The sequence below is a fragment of the Stegastes partitus genome, unplaced genomic scaffold (assembly GCF_000690725.1).
Source record: "Stegastes partitus isolate 25-593 unplaced genomic scaffold, Stegastes_partitus-1.0.2 Scaffold1494, whole genome shotgun sequence".
NCBI lineage: Eukaryota > Metazoa > Chordata > Actinopteri > Pomacentridae > Stegastes > Stegastes partitus.
The window spans coordinates 91,887-113,441 of NW_007579225.1; the positions used below are offsets into that span (position 1 = coordinate 91,887).

General features: G+C 42.5%; 1 protein-coding gene across 3 annotated transcripts; it reads left to right on the plus strand.

The window, feature by feature from the left end:
* The first annotated feature begins 1,864 nt into the window (after window positions 1–1,864).
* Window positions 1,865–20,918, plus strand: scube2 (signal peptide, CUB domain, EGF-like 2). Of its 3 annotated transcripts, none has more exons than XM_008300059.1 (23): window positions 1,865–1,952; window positions 2,405–2,521; window positions 2,761–2,886; window positions 3,118–3,252; window positions 3,989–4,114; window positions 4,231–4,347; window positions 5,623–5,712; window positions 6,345–6,461; window positions 6,592–6,714; window positions 7,168–7,284; window positions 7,424–7,546; window positions 7,852–7,968; window positions 8,767–8,860; window positions 9,016–9,122; window positions 9,830–9,997; window positions 10,290–10,496; window positions 15,653–15,823; window positions 17,158–17,325; window positions 17,787–17,948; window positions 18,052–18,249; window positions 19,088–19,240; window positions 19,359–19,438; window positions 19,699–20,918. In XM_008300059.1, exons 1-23 carry the CDS (start codon window positions 1,865–1,867, stop codon window positions 19,843–19,845), a joined length of 3,051 nt encoding a protein of 1,016 aa, XP_008298281.1. In that variant the 3' UTR covers window positions 19,846–20,918. The 3 variants fall into 3 exon arrangements, with proteins under 3 accessions (XP_008298281.1, XP_008298282.1, XP_008298280.1); XM_008300060.1 differs by having other exon boundaries at window positions 10,293–10,496; XM_008300058.1 differs by having other exon boundaries at window positions 8,767–8,856; window positions 9,000–9,122.
* Window positions 20,919–21,555: the final 637 nt, after the last annotated feature.

A 21,555-nucleotide genomic window follows, 5' to 3' on the forward strand; every position in this document is an offset into this window, starting at 1 on the left:
TGAAAACCAAACCTTAAAGATGCCTCAAAGAACATTAATAAAAATACCTCCTTATGATAAATGACGCTCTAACGAGCTTCAGCAAAAACAAGTTATTCAAGCTACTATTTTCAAAATAGTTCTTTGTGGACCCACCTGGTTCAAGTTTTATATCAGGACTTGACTAAGTAATTTTTAAGCAACACAGGAAAATGTAAAAATTTGCAAACGTCCCTTCTATTCTAACACATTCATCATTATGGGTTCTACTGTTAGAAACAAAAACACTTCACAAGATGCCTCCTGATGGTTTATAGACTAAAGGACTGACTGAGAAAATATTATTCATATTGATCCTGAAAACAATCATTAGTTGCATCTCTAATTTCATGCTATTATCTGCCACCCACACAAATCACACCAATAAAAATGAAGAATCTTATGGTGAGGAACCATCTCCTGAATCGGTGGTTCTCAAACTGAGGGTCGGGACCCCCATGAGGGTCCCAAGATAATTTCAGGGGGTCGCCAGATCATTGTAAATAAAATAAAGCCTGCATTTATCAAATAAATGTGTATTAGGGCTGTCAGAATTAAAAGTGTACTTCTTCCCACTCCTTTTTCAGACTTGTTAATATTATGATTTGACTATGTGATATTATTATTCTTTTTTGCTCTTTTAAAAATGTAAAATATTCTTTTATTTTTATATTTTTTTCCCCCTTTCATTTGTTTAAAATAAATTCAATTCATTCCTTCATTCAAAAGAAAATGTGAAGAGATTAATCTGTGGAATTAACACATTAATTTTTAACGCATTAATGCATAAACAACAAAGTTATTAGTCATGAGATATATATTTTTTTTTAAAAACGAACACACACTTATGTTATTTTGGGGGCAGTAGCTCAAAAAGTTGAGAAGTGCTGGACTAAATGAGGAAGTTCTTTAATGACTGATGGCACTGTGAAGAACCAGAGTCTTCCTCTGAAGAGAGGGAACCATTATTCTCCTGAATCATTGAGCTGCATGTTGGGAGATGAAACCAAATGAAGAAAATCTGCAGTTTGTCTTAAAGCAGAGTTTTTGGTCGAGTCTGGAGTAAAATCCATGTGTTGATCAGAGCTGCTGAAACAGACGGAAACCGGTAGGTAGCATGTTTGAAAGGGAATTAAGGATTTATTTTATACTTCTGTAGCAAAATTAATTCATTAAGTAAGATTAAAAGCCCCCGTGTTTACCGATAGCTTAGCTAGCTAGGTGAGGCAAAACATTAGCACTGAAAAACCTGTGTTGCCTAGCAACCACTTTGTTTAACTAACGGCACAGGACAAGCTAATGAGCTAACAGCTAGCTAAGTTAGCTTTTCATCTGTCAGCGACGAAAAGCGGCCAAAGTCTCATACGTATTCCTGTATTCGTTCCTTTTATGTGTTAAAAGGCCCCGCAGGAGCCCTCATTCACAAGGTTCTGCTCCACAGAACTCCAGAACTTCACCGGAGAGCTTCTGGAGCGAACCTTCAAAATAACAGCCGCTCAGGTCGCTGCTGGAGCTGAAGCTTTACTCACAGCCGCCACACTTCCGTCTCTCTGCCTGTCGGACGCTCTTCACTCAACTCTGCTTCAAAAGCGGCTCTTTTTTTTTCTACTTTCACATGTACGCGCACGCACGAGCTCATTCTCGCTCTCTTTCAGACACACACACACAGACACACACACACACACACACACACACACACACACTCGGTCACTCACTCCTTTCTCTTTTGAAAAGCCCCTTGTGAAGCAGATTGACAGGCTAGAATGAAAATGAGGCGGACGCTCGGTCACGACTCCAGTGCGTACGCGTCCTCTGGAGGAGACCTCTAAACTTGGATCATATCACCATGGGAGCTATTTGGGCTACAAGGGACTTCTGTTTGTTTTTGCTCTTGTTAAATAGTCGCCAAAGCGCAGCGCTTCCAGAGATTCGAGGTGGGACTGTAGTGAGTGTGTGAGCGTGTGTGTGTGTGTGTGTGTTGTGTGTTTTCCAGTCGTGCTACTTTTACGCACGCTTTCAGGAGTGCGCTCTTGTTGTTTCCCCAGCGGTGACTTTTACATTTTCTCCCCAGTAATGTGCTGCTTTATTAGAAAAAAAGGGCTACTGCTGCTCTCCAATTAAGTTTGTAAAATCAAATTTAATCTCGTAATTGATTAACTTGAGGATTAGTTTTCACTGGTTTTTCAAATTGCCCGCTATAGATGCTTATTATCATGATCATGTTTGAGTGTTTGTCAGTCAAACCAGAGTTCTGTCGCTCGTCTTCTTTAGTGTAATCTCATAAAATGTGTCCGTTTGAAAGGGCCATGCTGGGTAAATGACCCCCTGTTTGGCCTTTTCCGTGTGTTTTGGTGATACTGAGTTGTGCATAAATGGATTTCAGCAGATCCGTGCGCAGAGGGAAGTGATGGCTGTCACATCGATGCTATTTGTCAGACTACCCAAGGCTCGTACAAGTGCACGTGTAAAGCAGGCTTCAAAGGAGATGGGAAACACTGTGAAGGTAATGTTGAGCTGTTACCAAAAGTCTGGGTGTTTATCTACACATCTGGAGCTTTAATGTCCTCATTACTAACTACATGCTGCCATTCTTTTATCTACATAAAGTTAGTCAGATCTTATCCATTATTCTTCCAGTGTTTCTTTATATTTAATGTTCCCCTCACATCTTGCTGTTCAAAGCCTAAAACATTTGGCATTTCTACTTTCTGATCGTCCATTTCTGTGGTGTTTACCTCTCAGATATCGATGAATGCGACTTGGAGTACAACGGCGGTTGTGTACAAGAGTGCAACAATATTCCAGGCAATTATCGCTGCACTTGTTATGACGGATTCAACTTGGCACACGATGGCCACAACTGTCTAGGTGAGATCATCTTTAAGCTACTAATTAAATGCGGTAGACGGAACCATCATCAGTCCTGGTGGTGAAGAATGCACGTCTGTGTGGGCTGCGTGCTCCAAAAACACATCTGCAACGTTTGCAACACTGAACAAAACAGCTGAGTGTTAAAAGCTCCTTTGTGAACACATCAAATACTTTTCTGGAGTTTAGTAAACTGTTTGGTAATGCCATCAATCCCACTATGTTCCGCAGATGTTGATGAATGCAAGTTCAATAATGGTGGGTGCCAGCACACTTGTGTCAACACTATGGGCAGCTACGAGTGCCGCTGCAAGGAGGGCTTCTTCCTCAGCGACAACCAGCACACATGCATCCACCGCTCTGTCGGTGAGTACGCCATTAAACAGGTCACTTATCCATGAGTTTGTATTGTTTGTAGGTGTGTTTGTGTGCGTCCTAATTGTGTTAAACCATGAAAAGTGATGCAGCAGATTCGCCCACAGTCACCTCCAGATCAGAGATTGATGGCCCAATGAGGGCTGACAGGTTCAAGCTGGCTCCCGTCACCGAGCTTTTATCTGCGGCAGCAACATGCTGTGGGAAAAGGATTTCTGTGTCCCAGAGAACAAAATAAGTTAATAACTGCAACACTCTGGTCTATGTGGTCTGTGTCACAGATTAGTCTGAAGCGCCTTTGTTTTGTCTTCTGACTGAAGTCAACTCCAATGCGAGTACTTTCCACTCCGTCGAGTCTTGACAACCCTTTTAAATCCCGTGGAACCATCGCCTCAGCTGTGACTCATCTGTATAAATGCTGCTACATCTCATCTCAGTTTTTTAGCACAAAACCATTATTTTTATGCTGCAGAAGACTTTGCAGAGTTTTACTTTCAGGGAATGAACTCTTGACCAGCTTCAGCTCTGATTACTGAATATTCTTTTCCTCTGTAGAAGTGCTAAAAATAACACAGCGGTGGATGTTTTTGGATTGTGTAAGGCGTGAGAACAATCAGTGTCTTTGAGGATGCCAGACTAATCTCTCAGTATGTGTGCCTTTGTGTGGAGCCGGTCAGTCACTGTAGGAGAGTTTCATTGTGTACCTCTCTCCCTCTTTCTATCCCAGAGGGCCTCAACTGTATGAATAAGGAGCACGGCTGCGCCCACATCTGCAAGGAGACACCCAAAGGGGGTGTGGCCTGTGAGTGTCGTCCAGGGTTTGAGCTGGCCAGGAACCAGAGAGGCTGCATCTGTACGTGCATGAAGCGAATCTCACTAAAACACTCCGACCGAGACGTGCAAACACTTTGGGCTTCGTACGTCGAGCTAATTATCTGTCTTGCGGTTGCGCGCTGTTTATCCCTGCAGTGACGTGTAACCATGGCAACGGAGGCTGCCAGCACACGTGCGAGGACACGGAGAACGGCCCCATATGCAAGTGTCACGTCAGGTACACGCTGCAACCTGACAAGAGGTCGTGTGTAGGTAAGCACACTGTTTTAGACTCACAACCCACAAACCACGTCTGTATGTTGTGCACTGATATACATCGTTGGTCATGTTTAATATTCTCACATTCAGTTTTAAAACTCCCCTTTGAAAGCATAACTCAATCCTCCGATGGGTGAGGCCGCGTGTTGACTCTTAATCCAACTGAGCCGACACTCCTGCTGTGCTGCCAGACAGCGTTCACACTCACACGACATCACTGCAAATTATAAAGAGAAAATAAAGTTTCTATATGTAGACAAACTCAGGTGTTAATGGCTCCTTAAGGATATAAGTATCTCCCAACTGGTCAGTCAGACCTGATGAAGCCTCTTAGATGAGAGGTGGAACGTCTTCAAGGAACTCAAGCAAGTCCAGTTGTTACGATTAGAACAACCACGACCTGGAGGACTGAGAACCTTCACAGACATCTTTCTATATATAGCAAACATATCAAAAGGATTCACAAACCAACAACAAAACAAACAAACATGGAGTCTTAAAGGTGCGTTCTTGACCTTTCAGGGTAGCAGATTTTCAACTCCAAGTCAATGTACCAGCTTTGTAGATGACTTGGAGTCATGGTTTTGAAGGTAGATGATGTTCACCATGTTTTAACGTTTAAATGAAACAAGTTGCTAAAATTCGACGTGTAGAATTAGATGACTTTTAGCAACTTCAAAACCGCTAAATAGAAAAACAAAATGAGAGAATTGGACGTCGTTCAGCGCGTCTTTCATAGTTCCAGCCATTTATAGTTCATTAGGAGCATCATAAACTACAGTGGGTTGTTTTTACATACATATATGAGCAGGCAGAAAAGGGATTTGTGTTCAGGATAGAACAAAACTCTGCCAAAGACATTCCAGGAGCAGCTTACAGTATGTTGCAGTTTGTTTCTTTTCTAACACACAAGCTATCTTGATTGAACAAAACACTCGAAGCATCTCCCTCCATCAGCTCTCCTGTGCATTTTTCCACACAATGGTTACGGAGGATAAAGATCGGCCGTCAGATAACGGATGCTATCTCTCCTTCCTGCAGCAGTGTGTGTGAGGTCCAGGCTTACAGCTCAGACCTGTCGTTTTTTATCTGACACACACACACCAAGCCACTACAAGTTGGATTATCTCAAGTGTAGAAATGCATGTGGTTTCTGAGGGATGACATGAACACCGAGGGAACAGAAAAGCCAAAGTGCGTCAGTTATTTAACAGGTCAGGTGAGTCTGTGGATATTTGCTCTGTTAACGGCTGGTTTTGTGCGTCGCAGAACGAGACGAAGCCACCACCGAGTCCTCGGACCACAACGCCACGTCCTTCGCCGAGGTGGACAAACGGGTCAAACGGAGGCTGTTAATGGGTAATAACTCCGATTTGTGCTTTACATGAGCGTTTGTGCTGAGCTGCCAGGAACCGCTCAGGAGACGAGAGCAGCGTCTAGAAAACCGACACATTCCTCAGCCTTTTGAGCAAACTGTGAAATGACTACACGCTCACTTTCTCGCCCCCAGTTTCCCCCCTGAAATATATGCATTTGTGACAGTGTGGTACATTTCGCGTTTTCCTCCCATTTGGGAAGGGCAGCGTGTGAATCTTTTCTAGCATAGTGAGTATTTATCAGCTGTGTGATTGTGGGTCACCTGATGCATGTTGAACATCGTATCTTTGGCACTTCATCAGATACACGGCGAGCACTCGAGCTCTGGGAGACTCGTCCCGTCTTATAAATAGCACGAGGTATTAATTCAAACCTACATGTCAGCTTCCATCAGCATTTACACATGTTTAGACATAGCGGTTTAGATAAAATCTCTAACTCTAATGAAGAAATCACACGTTTTTTTTTTTAAACACAGATGTTTTTGAGAGCACAGCATTCTGAACACCCGTGTTTTACTAAGGATCTAGCATCTGACGTTGAGAAATACTTCTTCACAAGAAGGAAGGCCATTCATTCGCATAAAGTGACGTGATGTATTGTTGTAATTTCAGAAACCTGCGCGGTGAACAATGGGGGCTGTGACTGCACCTGTAAGGACACATCTACAGGCGTGCGCTGTAGCTGCCCGGTTGGCTTCACACTGCAGCCAGATGGAAAAACATGCAAAGGTCAGACCGCCAGTCCACCAAAGAAAAAAGAAGGAAAAAAACCCTCACGTACACAAGCGGCATATTGATTTGTAGACGTTTGAAGGAAGTTTTGCTGAACTGCTGTCAGAATATCACATCTTTCCCTCAGACATTGACGAGTGCGAGCTTCACAACGGCGGCTGCGACCACTTCTGCAGGAACACCATCGGCAGCTTCGAGTGCAACTGCAGAAAAGGCTTCAAGCTGCTGACAGATGAGCGTTCTTGTCAAGGTAGAAACAGCTCCTGAACTGTTTCAGCTCAGTCGGTCATAATGGGGCCAGAATTTGTCTTACATAAATTAAATAAAGAAGAAGATGTCACAGCACTGGCAGACTATTGCAGTACCCAGTATTCTTTTTGAATCTAAAAGCCTTAATTTGTTTTTTGTTGTTGTAAAAAAAAAAATAACAACAATATTAAAAATCTAAAAAAAAATATAAGGACAGGGGTTCCCTTTTGTTTCCCTTCTGGATCAGAGTTTAAGCCTGAAATGATGCAACTAGCGATATAATTAAGGGCTCTCACTGCAACACTGCGTTCTTTTTACCTGTAATTATTATCGAAAGCACTTGTCGCTTTGCAGCAAGTGGGAAAATGTGAGTGTTCTGGGTGGGAAATTCCTCTTGATGAAGATTGCAACTGACTGCCCTGCTATTATGTCATCTGCCTGATTTTGATTACAGATATAGATGAGTGTTTCTTCGAGCGCACATGTGATCACACGTGTGTGAACTCCCCTGGTGGTTTTCAATGTCTGTGCAACAAAGGCTATACCATGTACGGACTGGCCCACTGCGGAGGTGAGTCGGAGTTGGGTGGGTGGGTAACAGCTTGAGCGTAACTCAGACAAGTGCTCAATTTAAAGGCGTGTTGTTCTAGAAAAGCGTACGAATGTGAGTTCTGTAATTATAATAATGATTTCCCCCCTTTTCATCTCAGATATAAATGAATGCAGTGTGAACAATGGTGGTTGTGAGCAGGGTTGTGAGAACACCATGGGTGGATTTGAATGCTTTTGCCGGCCTGGCTATAAGCTACACTGGAACAAAAAGGACTGCATCGGTAAGTCGGTGCCTCTTCCTGTACGAGCGGCACATCTGCTAAGCGTCCTGTCTCTTTGGAAATTGAAAAACGTGTGTGACTTTTCACATTTTGGACTAAAACACGGGGGGAACAAAAACAGGAGATACTTTGAATTGTTGTCTTTTTCTCTTTAATTCTCTGTTTTTTCTTGTGCTTGAGTAAAACATCCAAAATGCTACAGTGCTGTCAGGATTTTGGGCTCTCATCTTCTTGTGCACCTTCCTCCCTGTTACAATCAAACATGTTCTTTTTTACCTTTGAGTTCTGTTGTGGTTTTCATCTAGAGGCTGAGGGTTTACCACCTGCGAAACCCCCCTCTAAGCCCACCTTGAACTGTAGTAAGCAGGAGGGAGGAGACCGCTGCTTTCTGACCTGCCAGTCCCAAGTTCACATCAGCAGCGGTGAGTTCACAGGCTTCTTGTTTTTAGGTGTTTTCTTTCCATGTGCTGAAGCTGACTGCAAACAGAACACACACAACAAAGGAGTCAGTTTTTGTTATGCTCCTGCTTCTGTTGCTGATCTTACTGTTAGTCAAACAGATAAAAGCATCACTGATTGTGCAAGTTAGGAAAATTCTGCATTAAATGATTAAAATGTGGCCCTTGATGGCTCGTCTTTGCTGCATCCATCACACTGGATGCAGCCATTTCTGACTGAAAATGTCTTTTTAGCTGCTGCACAGCTTAAACAGAGACATCAACTTCATAATTCTGATTTTTTTTTCTGTTGGAGTCATACTGAGACATTTAACAAGAGCTAATAGATGGTATGAAGTGAGGAAAAGTGGCTTCTAGAAAAAACAATCAGCTGCAGAATATGTCCACTAACCCACCGAGCTTCGCCACTGTACTGATTTTCCACTTGATAAGATTGTTTTAAATCTAAATGTGGGTATTTTTTGTTAAATAGCAACGGATGAATGGACCTGGGTGGAGCTTTGAGAAAGCAAACAATCAGAGTGCATCAAATATGTGCACAGCCAATAGTGAGATTTTGAAGTCAGCATCATTGGGTGGGAGGTGGAAATGCAGCTAAGTCAAGCTGTTCTGGATTTAGCTGTGTGAGCAGTCATCAACATCAGCCCACAGAGTGACTCTTCGTGTTCCTACACGCATCCTGTTTGCTCTCTTACTTGGCTTTTGTGGCCCCAACTTTTGTCAGTGTTGGTCCGTGTGTCACGGCCTCTTGTGTGTTTTCAGGGACGGAGGATTCCTACACGGTGACCTGTGGAATGCCTCTGCCCTGCTTGGCTGACGCACAAAAGAACAACAGCGGCTTGTATTGCTTAGGCAAGTACAAAACCTCACCGATTTGCATCTTTTTTTTTTGCTCTGTCACACAAAACAGTAACTCAGGAGCAACTCACTCGCTTTCCTTGTTTCCAGTTGATGTAGATCAAAATGACACGAGTATCCGTTCCTCTGTCCCGCAGCTCCAGAAACGGCCAGCGTCCCACGCATTAAGACCACGGCCACGTTTAAGTCTGGCACCGCCAAGTGCAACTTAAAACGGAGTCAGGAGAAACTCAGGGAGAGCCTCAACTCGGCGCACTCAGGTACAGAGGTTGCAACACAGGAAGCCTAACAATGCCTCCAAAAACACAAGACTTGGGTTACATATAGACGGGGATTAAAATTACAGCTCCTTCGTGTAACTGGTTAAAAAACATTTTGGGTTTACCGAGAACTGCCAACATCTAACGAAGACAAAGCAGACCTGAAAGCGGCTTCAAAGAAAACCAAAAACCAAGGGCAAATGTGAAAGAAATTTGTGGGGAAAGTGATGTGGTTTTGAGTGTCTTGAATGTCTCAGTGCAGCACTTTGTCTGGCAGTGACAGGGGAGGATGTAATTAGCCATAGCATGCCTTTCAGTTAGGTCTGACCTTGCCATCAATCAAACGGCTCTCTGATTGTAGGATTATTTTGTTTCTCCAAAGGGCTTTCGCATGGTCTTTTACATCCCGCACAGTTACTGAAAGGGAACATAATTGTTTCAGATAAAGGACATTATCTCGGCGACATCTCATCCTTTTTTCTTGCTTCCACACGACATTACAAATAATCACGATATGTGTACATAAAGGATGTTATTTTACCAGTCTGTTTATGGAGCAGCATTTGGTGTCAACAGTAAATTAGTCACTTGTTTCCTCTTTGTGATTCGGGCTCCGATTTTCTTTAACAATTGTGCGATTTGTGGTGTCTGTGTGTCTGCTGGCTGTGGTGTGGTCGTCGGGGGCTGGTCGTCTCCCATGTTCACAGATAGCAGGTTTCTCTTCACCGAAAATGTCCAGTTCAGCTACGTGAGCCTGCGCTGCACCTCGTCCGGACAGCGAATGCGCAGCCGCCACGGCAGGAAGGCCGGCGAGGAGGACGGCTCCTCGATCACAGCTGAATTTGAGCTGGATGTGAACGTAGAGGAGGTAACAGGTTGGTCTCTCTGCGCTTCCTGCCTGCCTGTGACCTCTGCTTCTTGTTCTCTGTCTTTCCATCGCCGCCGTCTGTTCGTCACTAAACAAACCACACTGTTAAAGTATCTCCTGTTTTGACTTGGCTCTGGTGGTGGGCTCTAGGTTTTGGGGGACTGAGGTGTTTTATTTCCTTGATTTCTTGATTCATGTGAAGTAAGCATGTGGGAGACGAGAAATCACAGTTTGTTACTGATGTGCGAGATGAAAACTGTTGTTCTTGAAGCAGTTGCGGTATCAAGTGTTTCTCTCAGCAGAGAGCTGTGACCTGAACTGCGTCCGTCGACGCTCAGAGAAGAGACTCCGGAAGACCATCAGGACCCTGAGGAAGTCCATCAACCGGGAGCAGTTCCACCTCCACTTTGCCGGGGCTGACTACGAGCTGTCCAAGAGTCTGGGCCAGCCGGCAGAGCTGCCTGGGCACTGTGTGGCAGGACAGGTGCTGGTGGGCAGGAAATGTGGTGAGTCCCGCTCATATATGTTCTTATTAGCCAGCATAGAAAACATGTTAAAGATCTGGGCACACACCATTTAGCCAGGCGTAACTTCTACTGGAAATCTTTTCATCTAACCAAGCGCTTTGTTTTTAAGGCTGTGAGTTTGCCTGTGCACACAGTAGACTCACAGTCATGTCTTAAAGTAATTGAAATGGCCCATGCCAGTGAGATATATTTAGACAAGTTGGTTTAATGATTGGATTTGGAGCAGGTGTTGGCCAGATGAGTGCCATATTTGGTTTGCAGACATGCTGTAATGAGGTGGTTGGAGGGGAGAGCGAGCTTGTGTGGAAGAACAGAGAGGCTGTTGTTGGCCCTCCAAGCTGTGAGATCTTCCAGCATCTCCCCGGGATAAGAGCGTAACATTAGGGCCCGTGGCGGGTCTCCTGGTAGCTGTTGCCTCTCGCTTCAGTTTTATATACAACCTGCTATGGAGAAAATGTTCATTAAATAGGACCGCACACTGTCAGTGTTAGAGAGCTGAAAGCTGGCTTTTGTTTTCTCTGGCGGTTTGCGACTGTACGCCCCTGTTTTCAGGCCTCACAGCGAGCCTGCTGCCTGCTGCACATCTTCTCAATATCAGTGGGAGGAAACTGGCGCCTTTCCTCTTTTGAGTTGTATAAATATTTATTCAGACAGTATGTGTTTTGTTCAATATATACACATCTACCACCGATGTTGAAGCTCTTTGAATCTGATGCAGACCCACATCTTGAGCCCTAAATCTGAACAGCGGGGTCGATGGCGGTGTTGTTCATTTTAAGGTCTTTAACTGGAGACCAGACGCTGCAGCTCGTTTCTGGAGATAATGATCGCCGGAGGAAAATGTTTTACTTTGCTGTATTTTTTGGCCTCGTCATTAACATTTAAGCAGTTTCTACTGTTGAGCTGAGCCGACGTGATTCAAACCTGAACTGCTCCTGTTGGTTATTTCTATCTTTCAGTAACACAGATCTTAAGTGTCTTGATTCCTTAACTCCCCCGCTATGCTTTCAGGTCAACATTAAGCAGTCTATTGGCCATGGCAGGGGTGTAGACATGTAATTTGGGAGAGGAGGGGGGGTCTGAAAGGCATTCTTCTTAACCTCCAGCTCTTTAAAGGAGCTATATTTTTCCCTCCTCCCCCACCTCCCGCTCTGGCTAAGCTCGGAGTGCAGTTTAGTCCTTTTCAGTTTGCCCACTCCATTGAAAAAACCCCATTTGGGGCTCGTTCTCACTCCTTCAGAGGAACGACAACACAGCCTTGAAGAAAATACTGTGCACTGTTTAAAACGTTTCTCCTGTGATTCGGTGGAACGCTTGGGTTTGCTGGTGTAGTTTATATTTCAGGTCTAGCGTCTGTGGCATCCAGTTTATGAATCAAACCATTATTTTGATGGTTTTATTTCTTTGGACAGTAGATGTGGGATTAAGTGCAATGCAGTTCATTTTATAAAGTAAAAACCAACACACTTGGTCAATTAAGAGGATCCATAAATGCTGTGAGCGGTGCACGTCCGTGGACTCGCGTCCGTTTGAGCGTTGTAGTCGACTTGTTTGCGTATTTGTTTTAACATTGAAGATGTTTAGGAAGTGCTGTTGATTCAAGCTGGCAGTTTGAGTGCTGTGTCCCCCCTGCCCCCCAGCTGGGGCCACTTTGCATGACCCCCAGCCACTAAACTGCTAAAGAGAATTGACTTCAGCCACACCATGGGAATCAATTAGCATCAGCTGTTTGGGCCTCTACTTGATGGGCGCGAGCAGCGATTGGGCCAAGCAGAATGGGGGGATTCAGAAACCTGACCCCTTTTATTGGGTTCAGCTCCTTACCACTGTGATACCGTAGTGTTTTCCTATGTCATCAAGTAGGCAAAAACTGGGGACTTGAATAGAGGTGAAAGGTCTTTTAAACCTCTTTGGGGCCATCAATTCGAGGACTCTATAGAAGCGTTCTTTGCATTTGAAAGGCTTCAAGGTTTTTTCTCTCTTTCACTCTCACTCTCTCCCTTCCCTCACTGCTTCCCTCTGTCAAATAAAAGCTGTTAGAGGACAATACAATGATGGCTCCTCATGGTCTTTCAGAATAAACAATAGGCTTCAAAAAATGAACTGCTCTTGATAGAATTACATTTTCTTTCTTTGGAGGAAAATCTAACAATTTGCTGAGCCACGTATAATGGATCTGCGCTAAAGCTTTTGTGTGGCGAGCTTTTAGAGATAGCGCTTCGTTCCTTACAGGCGGCTCAAAGGCTACATCTGAGGCACATTTTTGCACTAAAGAGCCAGGGATTTAATTGATTTATTCTTGTGTGAGATCGGCTTCTGTTTTCAAGTCAAGTTCTTAAGGCTATCAGACAGACGCAGTAATTCCCAAATTAATTACAGGCATCACTTTGAATGGGAGGAACCAAAGCAAAATGGTGTTTCAGCCCCTTTAATCAAGCCTTTGCACTTTTGTGAGATAAGAGGGGAATACTCCCTTTGATTTGCCCCCGTGTTTGCTTTTAGAAGAGGTGAGGGCGCTTATGTCGGGTATTAAAAGTTCCTCCCTGATGTACAGCCATGTTGCATCCAGCATTAGGACATGTCAGCGGTGGAGAGGGCTGCTGCTCTTTGTACGGCTGTATTAGATCTTAACAGCTTAATGCTGACTTTCTCTACATGATGCGTGTCTCTGTGCATTTGTCGACAGCATGTGTGTCAGTGTCTTGAATCGTATCCAAAATTAAATCAAAGACAGCGAGCAGATGCTTCTTTTTGCTTTATTGGTAAACTGCTGTGTAGTCCTTCAGAGGTTTATTGAATAGTTTTACTATATTATTGAAAGAGCTTCAAAGCCAAGGAACAGTTTGCAGTTAATTCTAATAACTTTGATAAATGTTTACTTTCTCTCCTTTTGCGAGGATCTAGTTTGATTTGAATGCACACATTTATGACAGCCAAAGTGTAACTACATTTATAAACAATTACTTTAAAATCAAAGCTTACTGTGGATAATAACTAGAATCAGACCCTGAAAAGTTAGTTTTGGGGAACATGTCATTGTGATTTCCTGGACAGATGCTGTGATTTCATTTGCAGTATCATCTTTTAAAGTCAACTCTCAATTCTATGTAGACTGTGTAAAAGATTTAAAACATGTGATGGAGCATTAGCGTATGAGAGACCATCAAACGTGTGAACGTTGCACAAGGAGGATGACGGGAATTTGGAAGACTGTTGACGTGACAGTTTAAACCTTGAGTCAGTGGCATGACAAACATCCAAGTTTTTTTGCAAATTGAATTATATTAAATCACAATTTTGATTTGAAACCCGTCAGTTGTTCACTCATGTTTTGTATGTGAACAAGAGCCTGACCAATAATTATTGAGGCCGATAGCACATGCAGAGTGTGAGGTATTTTGATGTCACTACATCAGCCAATATTGTTTATTTAAAAATGTATTATAAAGGCAGAATGATGGGGTCATTGCTTATTATCTTTCCAGTTATGCATTTTGTAAACTAGTTACCAAATTATTATGAAGACACCGCTTGACTCTGCACCACTGTCTGCTCAGCTCCCCAGTGTACTCTGCTACATGTGCTGCAGACGGTGCGAGAGGATTGTAAGCGATGCAATGGGAGCTTCTCTGCTGGACAAACTGTGTGACATTTCTAAATGACCCCTAGCATCTGTTTCTATATTATGTTCTGTAAAAGACTGTTTTTATATCAGCGTATATCAGACATCAAGCACACCAACACCAGTATATCAGAGTTAGGACAATATCAACTGAACATTTACTCTGGAGTTATAACACATCTCCACTCCTTCCCTAAGCTGCTTTGACCACTAAGAACCTTTAAGTTGAATAACTACATGAATTCAGTCCAGCCATAGCCCAATGCAAGAATGGAAGACCTACATGAATGTCTTCCTGGATTCACATGATGGACGTTTTCTCATTTTTTCTGTATGGTTATGTCACTATAACCTCATTAAATACAGTAACAGGACTGTTTCTTGTCAAAAAAATAAGTAGTTATGTATTAAAAACTGTAGACCTGGTTCTAAACTTTCAACAGATGTAAAAGTTTACATGTGTTTAATAGTTTATCGGAACGTCGGAGGTGTCTTTATGTATTTGTGATTATTTATTGTGAGTTTTCTAACAAAACACACCAGATGTCCTGTCAGAAACCTGCCAAAAGTGTGATTAAAAATGAGTGAACAGAAGTTATTTTGTACTAGGAAGTGCACTCACACTTTTGCATCAGTCCGTGGCAGCATTTAAAGCTCCTCTCAGCAGCGTGCAGCCTGATGGATAACACGCTGAACTGCATCAAGCTCAGCGCTGCTTTTAATGTGCAGTAACACATAAGTAAAACTCTCAAATCTGTCAACAGATTGATAAATTGATCGGGCTGAGCCGACGCCTTTGATGCGGTAAAGATGTGAGCAATTAACTGACGCTCTTCGCTGTGTTTATCCGTTTCAAGTGCGTACACGGCCCGCTTTGATTGCACTTGAGAGGCAGTTAAAGTCTGGGTTACTTTAACGGTCGTGTCATTCACTTGGGCTGCCGTATTTATTGTGTGTATCTACACTGTGGTTAAGACTGTTTGATTGTGTGTAGCCGCGGGGCTCGCTGCTATGTCTGTTGATTCATGTTGCACTTTACATTGTGTTTCTACCCTTTTATGGTTTCTGTGCTTAACCGCTACGTAACGCTGATCTGTCAGCCGAGCTGACGTAAATTAAAGTTTTAGACGTCTGACGGTCTGTTTGGGTGTCTTTACCTGTTTGTTTTCAGGTTCAGAGGAAACCGTTTGATGTTCGTTTAATTGTGCTTGTACAATTAAATTAGTTTCAACTTGATGCCATATCACAGATTCTTCTTAAGAAAATAATAGATGTGTTAAAGTATTTTGAAAACAAGGTTGTTTTTTTCCCCCCAAACTCACCACAGCTCTGTGACACGACTGACAGCTCACAGAGATAGAACAAACAACCACAAGCTTGGCAGCTCTTGGGAGAAACATTGTGGGCTTTCTGTACGGCAGGGCGAGGGATGCATCAGCGCCTTGGTGCCAATAAATCACTGAAGTAATCGTTTTTTGATTTGCCTTCCTGTGCTTTCCCACCCGTCTGTTAGTGAGCTGCAGCGTTGGAATGTACTACGATGGCGACCAGGGACGGTGTGTCCTGTGTCCGGCCGGAACCTATCAAGACGAGGAGGGACAAATGTCCTGCGAGGTCTGTCCAGGACCCGAAGGAAGAGAAGTGTCCAAGGTGGTCGGAGCCCGAAACATGTCCGAGTGCGGAGGTGAGACAAAACCAAAGCTGATGCACCTGAAAAAAACAAAAAATTAAACTACACCGCACCTCAGATCACGAAACATTTAACGCCATGACTAAAAGTGTGCTTTTAAATATCTGAACCAAGACAAGAGATGGACTGCATGTGCATCACTGCAAATGTAAGCAAATGACTTATTTTACTGATTTTTGTAGAGAGAGAGAAAAAAAACATGCATCAAACAGACAATTTTGAAGACAAGTTGAATGAATTTCATCACCATAGAACAGTTTAATAGTAAGTGTGGCATTTACATCAGTAGTCATGAACTCATCAGGCTTAATTAACCAATTAGGACGTAGAAAGCAGGAAGAGATTTCTAATTGTCAGATGATGATAATTCCACAGCTGATAAATTCTCTTCTCCTTCATTTATTTAGCAATTTTGGTCATTAAAAGTCTGCACACTGTTCACGTACTGGACTGTCAATAGCTTAACTGTAGTAGAAGAGCATAAAAATACAAACACTTCTTATTTTACTACTTTCAGACGGAGCCATGCCGGCTGTCTCTTCATGTTTTCAGTCTTTCTCTCAATCTCGTCATATCAGTCCCAGTAAGAAAGCACATAAACAAACTCTGCCAATGAAAATGATAGAAACGTTTCAACAATAATATAAATTGTGCAGCTCAGTACGTCTTTGAATACAACAGAGAGCCAGGAAAATGAGTAAGCCTTAGAGGAAACAAAATGGAAAAAAAAACAACCTGAGTAAATAAACAAGATGCTGAAAACAAAACAATACGTCTCAAACAGTCACAGAATGTAATTAAGCGTTTTGTGCATCCGAGCCACACAGGAAGCAACGGTGCCGTGATAAAGATCTCTCCTCGGCAGATGTTCTGCTTTGTGTAAACCCAAAGAAGCTTGAGCTCAGATGTTCAAGATGTATTTGAATTCAAAAGGTGAACGGAGCTTCTTTCAGCCCCGAATAAAAGCTGAAGGAGCCACCATGTTTTGTTCTCCTCTTGTGCCGTTATCGGAGTCACTTTGTGGCCGAATCCCAGATCCCATCTCCTCTGACAGACTAAACAAGAAGGGCAGATTCCCACTGGCACCCAGTTTGCATTAGTCATCCAGGAGTGACACCGTGTGAGACCAGGAGATAAAACATCGTTCCATAAACAGCTGCTTAAGCTTTGCCCCATTTTATCTTTTAGTTCACATGAAACACTGAAAGCAAACCAGTAATTACACTGATCCGAGTGGCGCAGCTCTGCAAGCGTTGCTGTTGGGACAGAACCTTGGCTGATCCCAACATTTCGCAATATAACTCCACCAAATGCTTGTGTGTGTTCAGGTCAGTGTTCCCCGGGTCAGTACTCCCATGACGGCTTGACCCCCTGCCTGTCGTGTCCACTGGGGACGTACCAGCCAGAGGTGGGCCGCACCACCTGCTTCCCCTGTGGAGGAAACCTGGTCACCAAGCGAAGCGGCTCCGTTACCTTTCAGGAGTGTGAGACCAAAGGTGTGATTGTGTTATTGTTGTTGTTGTAGGCTAAAATCCTAATAACTCCTTAGTTCTGCTGTCATGTAAATGGAGGTTTAGAAGGTTCTTTGGGGGCTGAGAAAGTTTATGAAAAGCCGCCAGACTTGTTAGATAAAGTGAAACATCTGTGGTTGTTGAGACTCTTTTTTTTTCACTTCACGACAGCGTCTTGTGGTTGCTGAGCCTCCAGAGCTCTGTCAGGTGTTGTCAGGAGCTCTGCTGCCCTCTGCAGCTCTTGTAGAGTCTTTACTGGGGATTAAGTTGGTTTTACTTTGATGATATTGTGCTTTTTATGTGTAACTGAACTCTAGCAGAACATAGCAGAAGTGTTTTAAAACTCATTGTAATCTTTCAACTGACCTGAAACCATTAAAAACCCCGACAGTGTAACAGATGCACCCCGACTCACAATCTGCTCTCGCTCCCCTCGGCTCCTGCAGTCCAGTGCTCTCCAGGACATTACTACAACACCAGCACACACCGCTGCATCCGCTGTCCCATGGGCACATATCAGGGGGAGTTTGGCCAGAACTACTGCGTGGCCTGTCCAGGAAACACCACCACCGACTTCGACGGCTCCACGAACATCATGCAATGCAAAAGTAAGCGTTTCTGTACGCTGAAATCTGTACGCTTAGAGGATTAAATAACAGATAGCTCCCCTCACTGAACCACTGACGCTAAATAACTTCTGTCGCTTTGCAGACCGACAATGTGGAGGAGAGCTGGGAGACTTTACCGGCTACATCGAGTCCCCAAACTATCCAGGCAACTATCCAGCCAACATCGAGTGCACCTGGACCATCAACCCGCCGCCCAAACGCAGGATCCTTATCGTCGTCCCAGAAATCTACCTGCCCATTGAGGACGAATGTGGAGACTACTTAGTGATGAGGAAAAGCTGTGAGTTTTAACTCTGTTTGCAAACGAACAAATGCAGAACCACCGTTATGTTGCTCATCATGTTAGAATGACTTGGTCAGGTTTGTTGGTTTAGTCGTTAAGATTATGGTAATTTATCCTTTTTGTTTAGGAGTATAAACCTCAGAAGTGATGAAAGCAAGTGGTTGAGTGTAAAATAGAATAGAATAGAATAGAATAGAATAGAATAGAACTTTATTGATCCCTTTGGTGCAAACTTCAGGGAAATGGTTGATAATATGTATGCAAAGAAGAAATAATGTCATGTAAAAATATTAGATAAGTGCTTACAATAAAACAAATATTAAACTAGACAAAGACTGGTAAAAAAAAAAATAAATAAATAAATAAATAAGATCTTTATCATGCACTATAACAAGATAAAACAATAGTTAAGTCAAGCTATTCTTGTTTTTTTATGAAGCACATTTAAGAAAGCAGTCTCTTATGGTGTGATTTTTCCAGAGTAACTTACATTTTAGAGATTAAACCTTCCAAAAGTTACATGGAAAACTTTCTATGATACATATTAAGGTTGAGACCCTACATTGATGTTAATTATGGAGAAAAACCTGGTAATGAATCATATAACTGAGGCCATACAGTCGTAAAAATTACTAAACTCAGCCTAGAAGAAGAATCCACAGACTGTTAATCATGGACTCTACAAATATAAACATAGAAACCCAATAAAAAGTAATAAGAGCGGCCAAAATGGCATTAAAATGTATTGTTATCAAGCAGAGGCACCAAAAAGTGTTTTTATCTCATATCATGAATGCCATCCCGTGTGTTCATACAGTATTTAATTCCTTCACAGCTCTCTCCAACTCCGTGACAACCTACGAGACGTGTCAGACGTACGAGCGTCCCATCGCGTTCACCTCCCGCTCCAAGAGGCTGTGGATACAGTTCAGGTCCAACGAGGGGAACAGCGGGAAAGGCTTCCAGGTTCCATACGTGACTTATGACGGTAAAAAGAACGACAATGTTTTGTCCTGTGAATGTGACGTCGCTGTCTCTGTTTGTCACACAAATGCTGGTTCGATTTGTCTCACTAAGGAGCCGGTTGTGGACTTTATTTGTTTCAGAGGACTACCAAGAGTTGATAGAGGACATAGTCAGAGATGGAAGATTATACGCTTCAGAGAATCACCAGGAAATTCTCAAGGTATCAGTATTTTACAGCTGTTCAAGCTTTAACAAGGAGCATTTGTGCTTTATTCTGTTACAAAATATAAAAATTCTATTTTTTATTTGAGCTAGATAGGTCTCTTCACTACTTTGTGTTTGTGGGAATCCTACATTGGATCCATTGAGCTTGCAGCGCCCTCTTCTGGAAGCCTGTAGAAATCACAAGCTGCTGTTCACACTCACTGCGTTTGTCTCTTATGTAATACATGCCTTCACCTTCCATTGTCTCCTCACCAGGACAAGAAGCTCATGAAGGCGCTGTTTGACGTGCTGGCTCACCCACAGAACTTCTTCAACTACACGGCACAAGAGTCAAGAGAAATGTTCCCCAAATCCTTCATCCGCTTCCTGCGCTCCAAAGTCCTGAGATTCCTTCGCCCTTAGAAACCGCCGGGTTTCTGGATTTTTCATGATAAACTTAGATTAGATACTGGCCACAGTATCTGTTCCATCCACTGGCCCCTTTAAGAGTATTCTGTAGTTACCTGTTTTCACACAGAGCCACGCTAGAGTGGACCGCACACTCGACAAAACTCATCCTGACGGGACAATTCAAGCAAGTGGACCTTTAAGTGGAGCTTTAAGAGGGAGAAGTGAAGTGGTGCAGACCTGCACGGGCATCTTCAGAGAGGAATCAGCATTTCATCCCTTTGTTTGGATTTTTTTTTTTTTTTAAGCAACAGAAGAATTGTAATGACTCCTTTAGAATTTAAAGTCAGGATTTAAATCCAAAGTGCACATCTGTGTATTTGAATATTGCGACAAACTGTACATGGGACTTCTGCTCATAGCATTGTGATGAAAAATCAACGCGGTAGCAGGTAACAGGTATATACTGAGTGTCAGTGACGCTGTATATAGAGTGTGTATCTAGTTTTAACATAGGCTACTTTCACAGATAGAGATGAATTATTGACAGAAATACTGCTTAATGTCAGAAACAAATATAGCACAAATGTTTTCCTGGGAACATTAGCACTACTAAAGAAGTAGTCCCGCCACAAGAGCAATTATTCTGATGAATGTTTTGTATATGATGTAAAAAGTTTTAGGTGAAACCCTGATGTGTTGTAGCGACTACATACGCTCTGACAGTAGAGGATTGCTGCATTTGCTGGTGGCTGGATTTGGTGTTTGGAGGTGTCTGGATAAGTGCTGCTGTTCTTAAAACAAAACCTTTTCACATTCCAAAAATTTACTGTGGCTTTTATACACTCACAAGACATCAGCTGGTAGAATGACGCCAGGATGCATCGGTACATTTTCTATTGTTGACTAGCAACCAAAGACAACTAATCGCTCTGCAGACACTCAGAGAAACATGTGATACCAGAGAACATAAACAGTACGTCCTGTAAAATACAACTGAGCTGTTCGCCTGTTTTAGATGATACATGTATGTATATTTTTTATGATTTTGTACATCTAATATGCTGTAAATAAAGATAGGAAACCTATTTCGTGTTTTTCTTCCTTTTGCTCACTTTCATTTGGCCTTTTTTTGTTGTTGTATAATTGTTGAGGTTTCATTTGATTTGCGTTTACGCCTTAACTCATCCAAGGCTTTGAATTAAAGTTTAAATATATAATTCCCAGCAAGACAGTATCCACAAGTAATGACAATGCTCCATTCTCTTATTCAGATGACAAACCTTAAAACATAATAAAGGAATTTGGTCAAATCAATTTATCATTCCTAGTTTACTTAATATAAATATATGAGTTTTGCTATTTTCTAGTTATTTAAAGTTAAAATGTCTGACTTTTTCTAACTTAAAATTCTGAGTTGAATGAAAAAACCCACTAAGAGTTCTCTCAACTTATTAAATCAAACCTATATGTAGCTAAACTGGCATATAAGCAGAGAGAAATTAAACTCCATTAAGACTTTTCTTGTGGTTTGAGATGAAAGACAAGATGGTCACTTCATGGTAAATTAACTATGGTTGTTTCTTTTTGTAATAATTAAAACAAAAAAAAAATCTAACAATGACAAATATTAGGACTGAACTGAGTCCCAGCAGACGTATAATTTATCTCACTGTACTGGCAGCTGCTTCACAGATTGTTTTTCTATGAACAAAAATGGCTTAA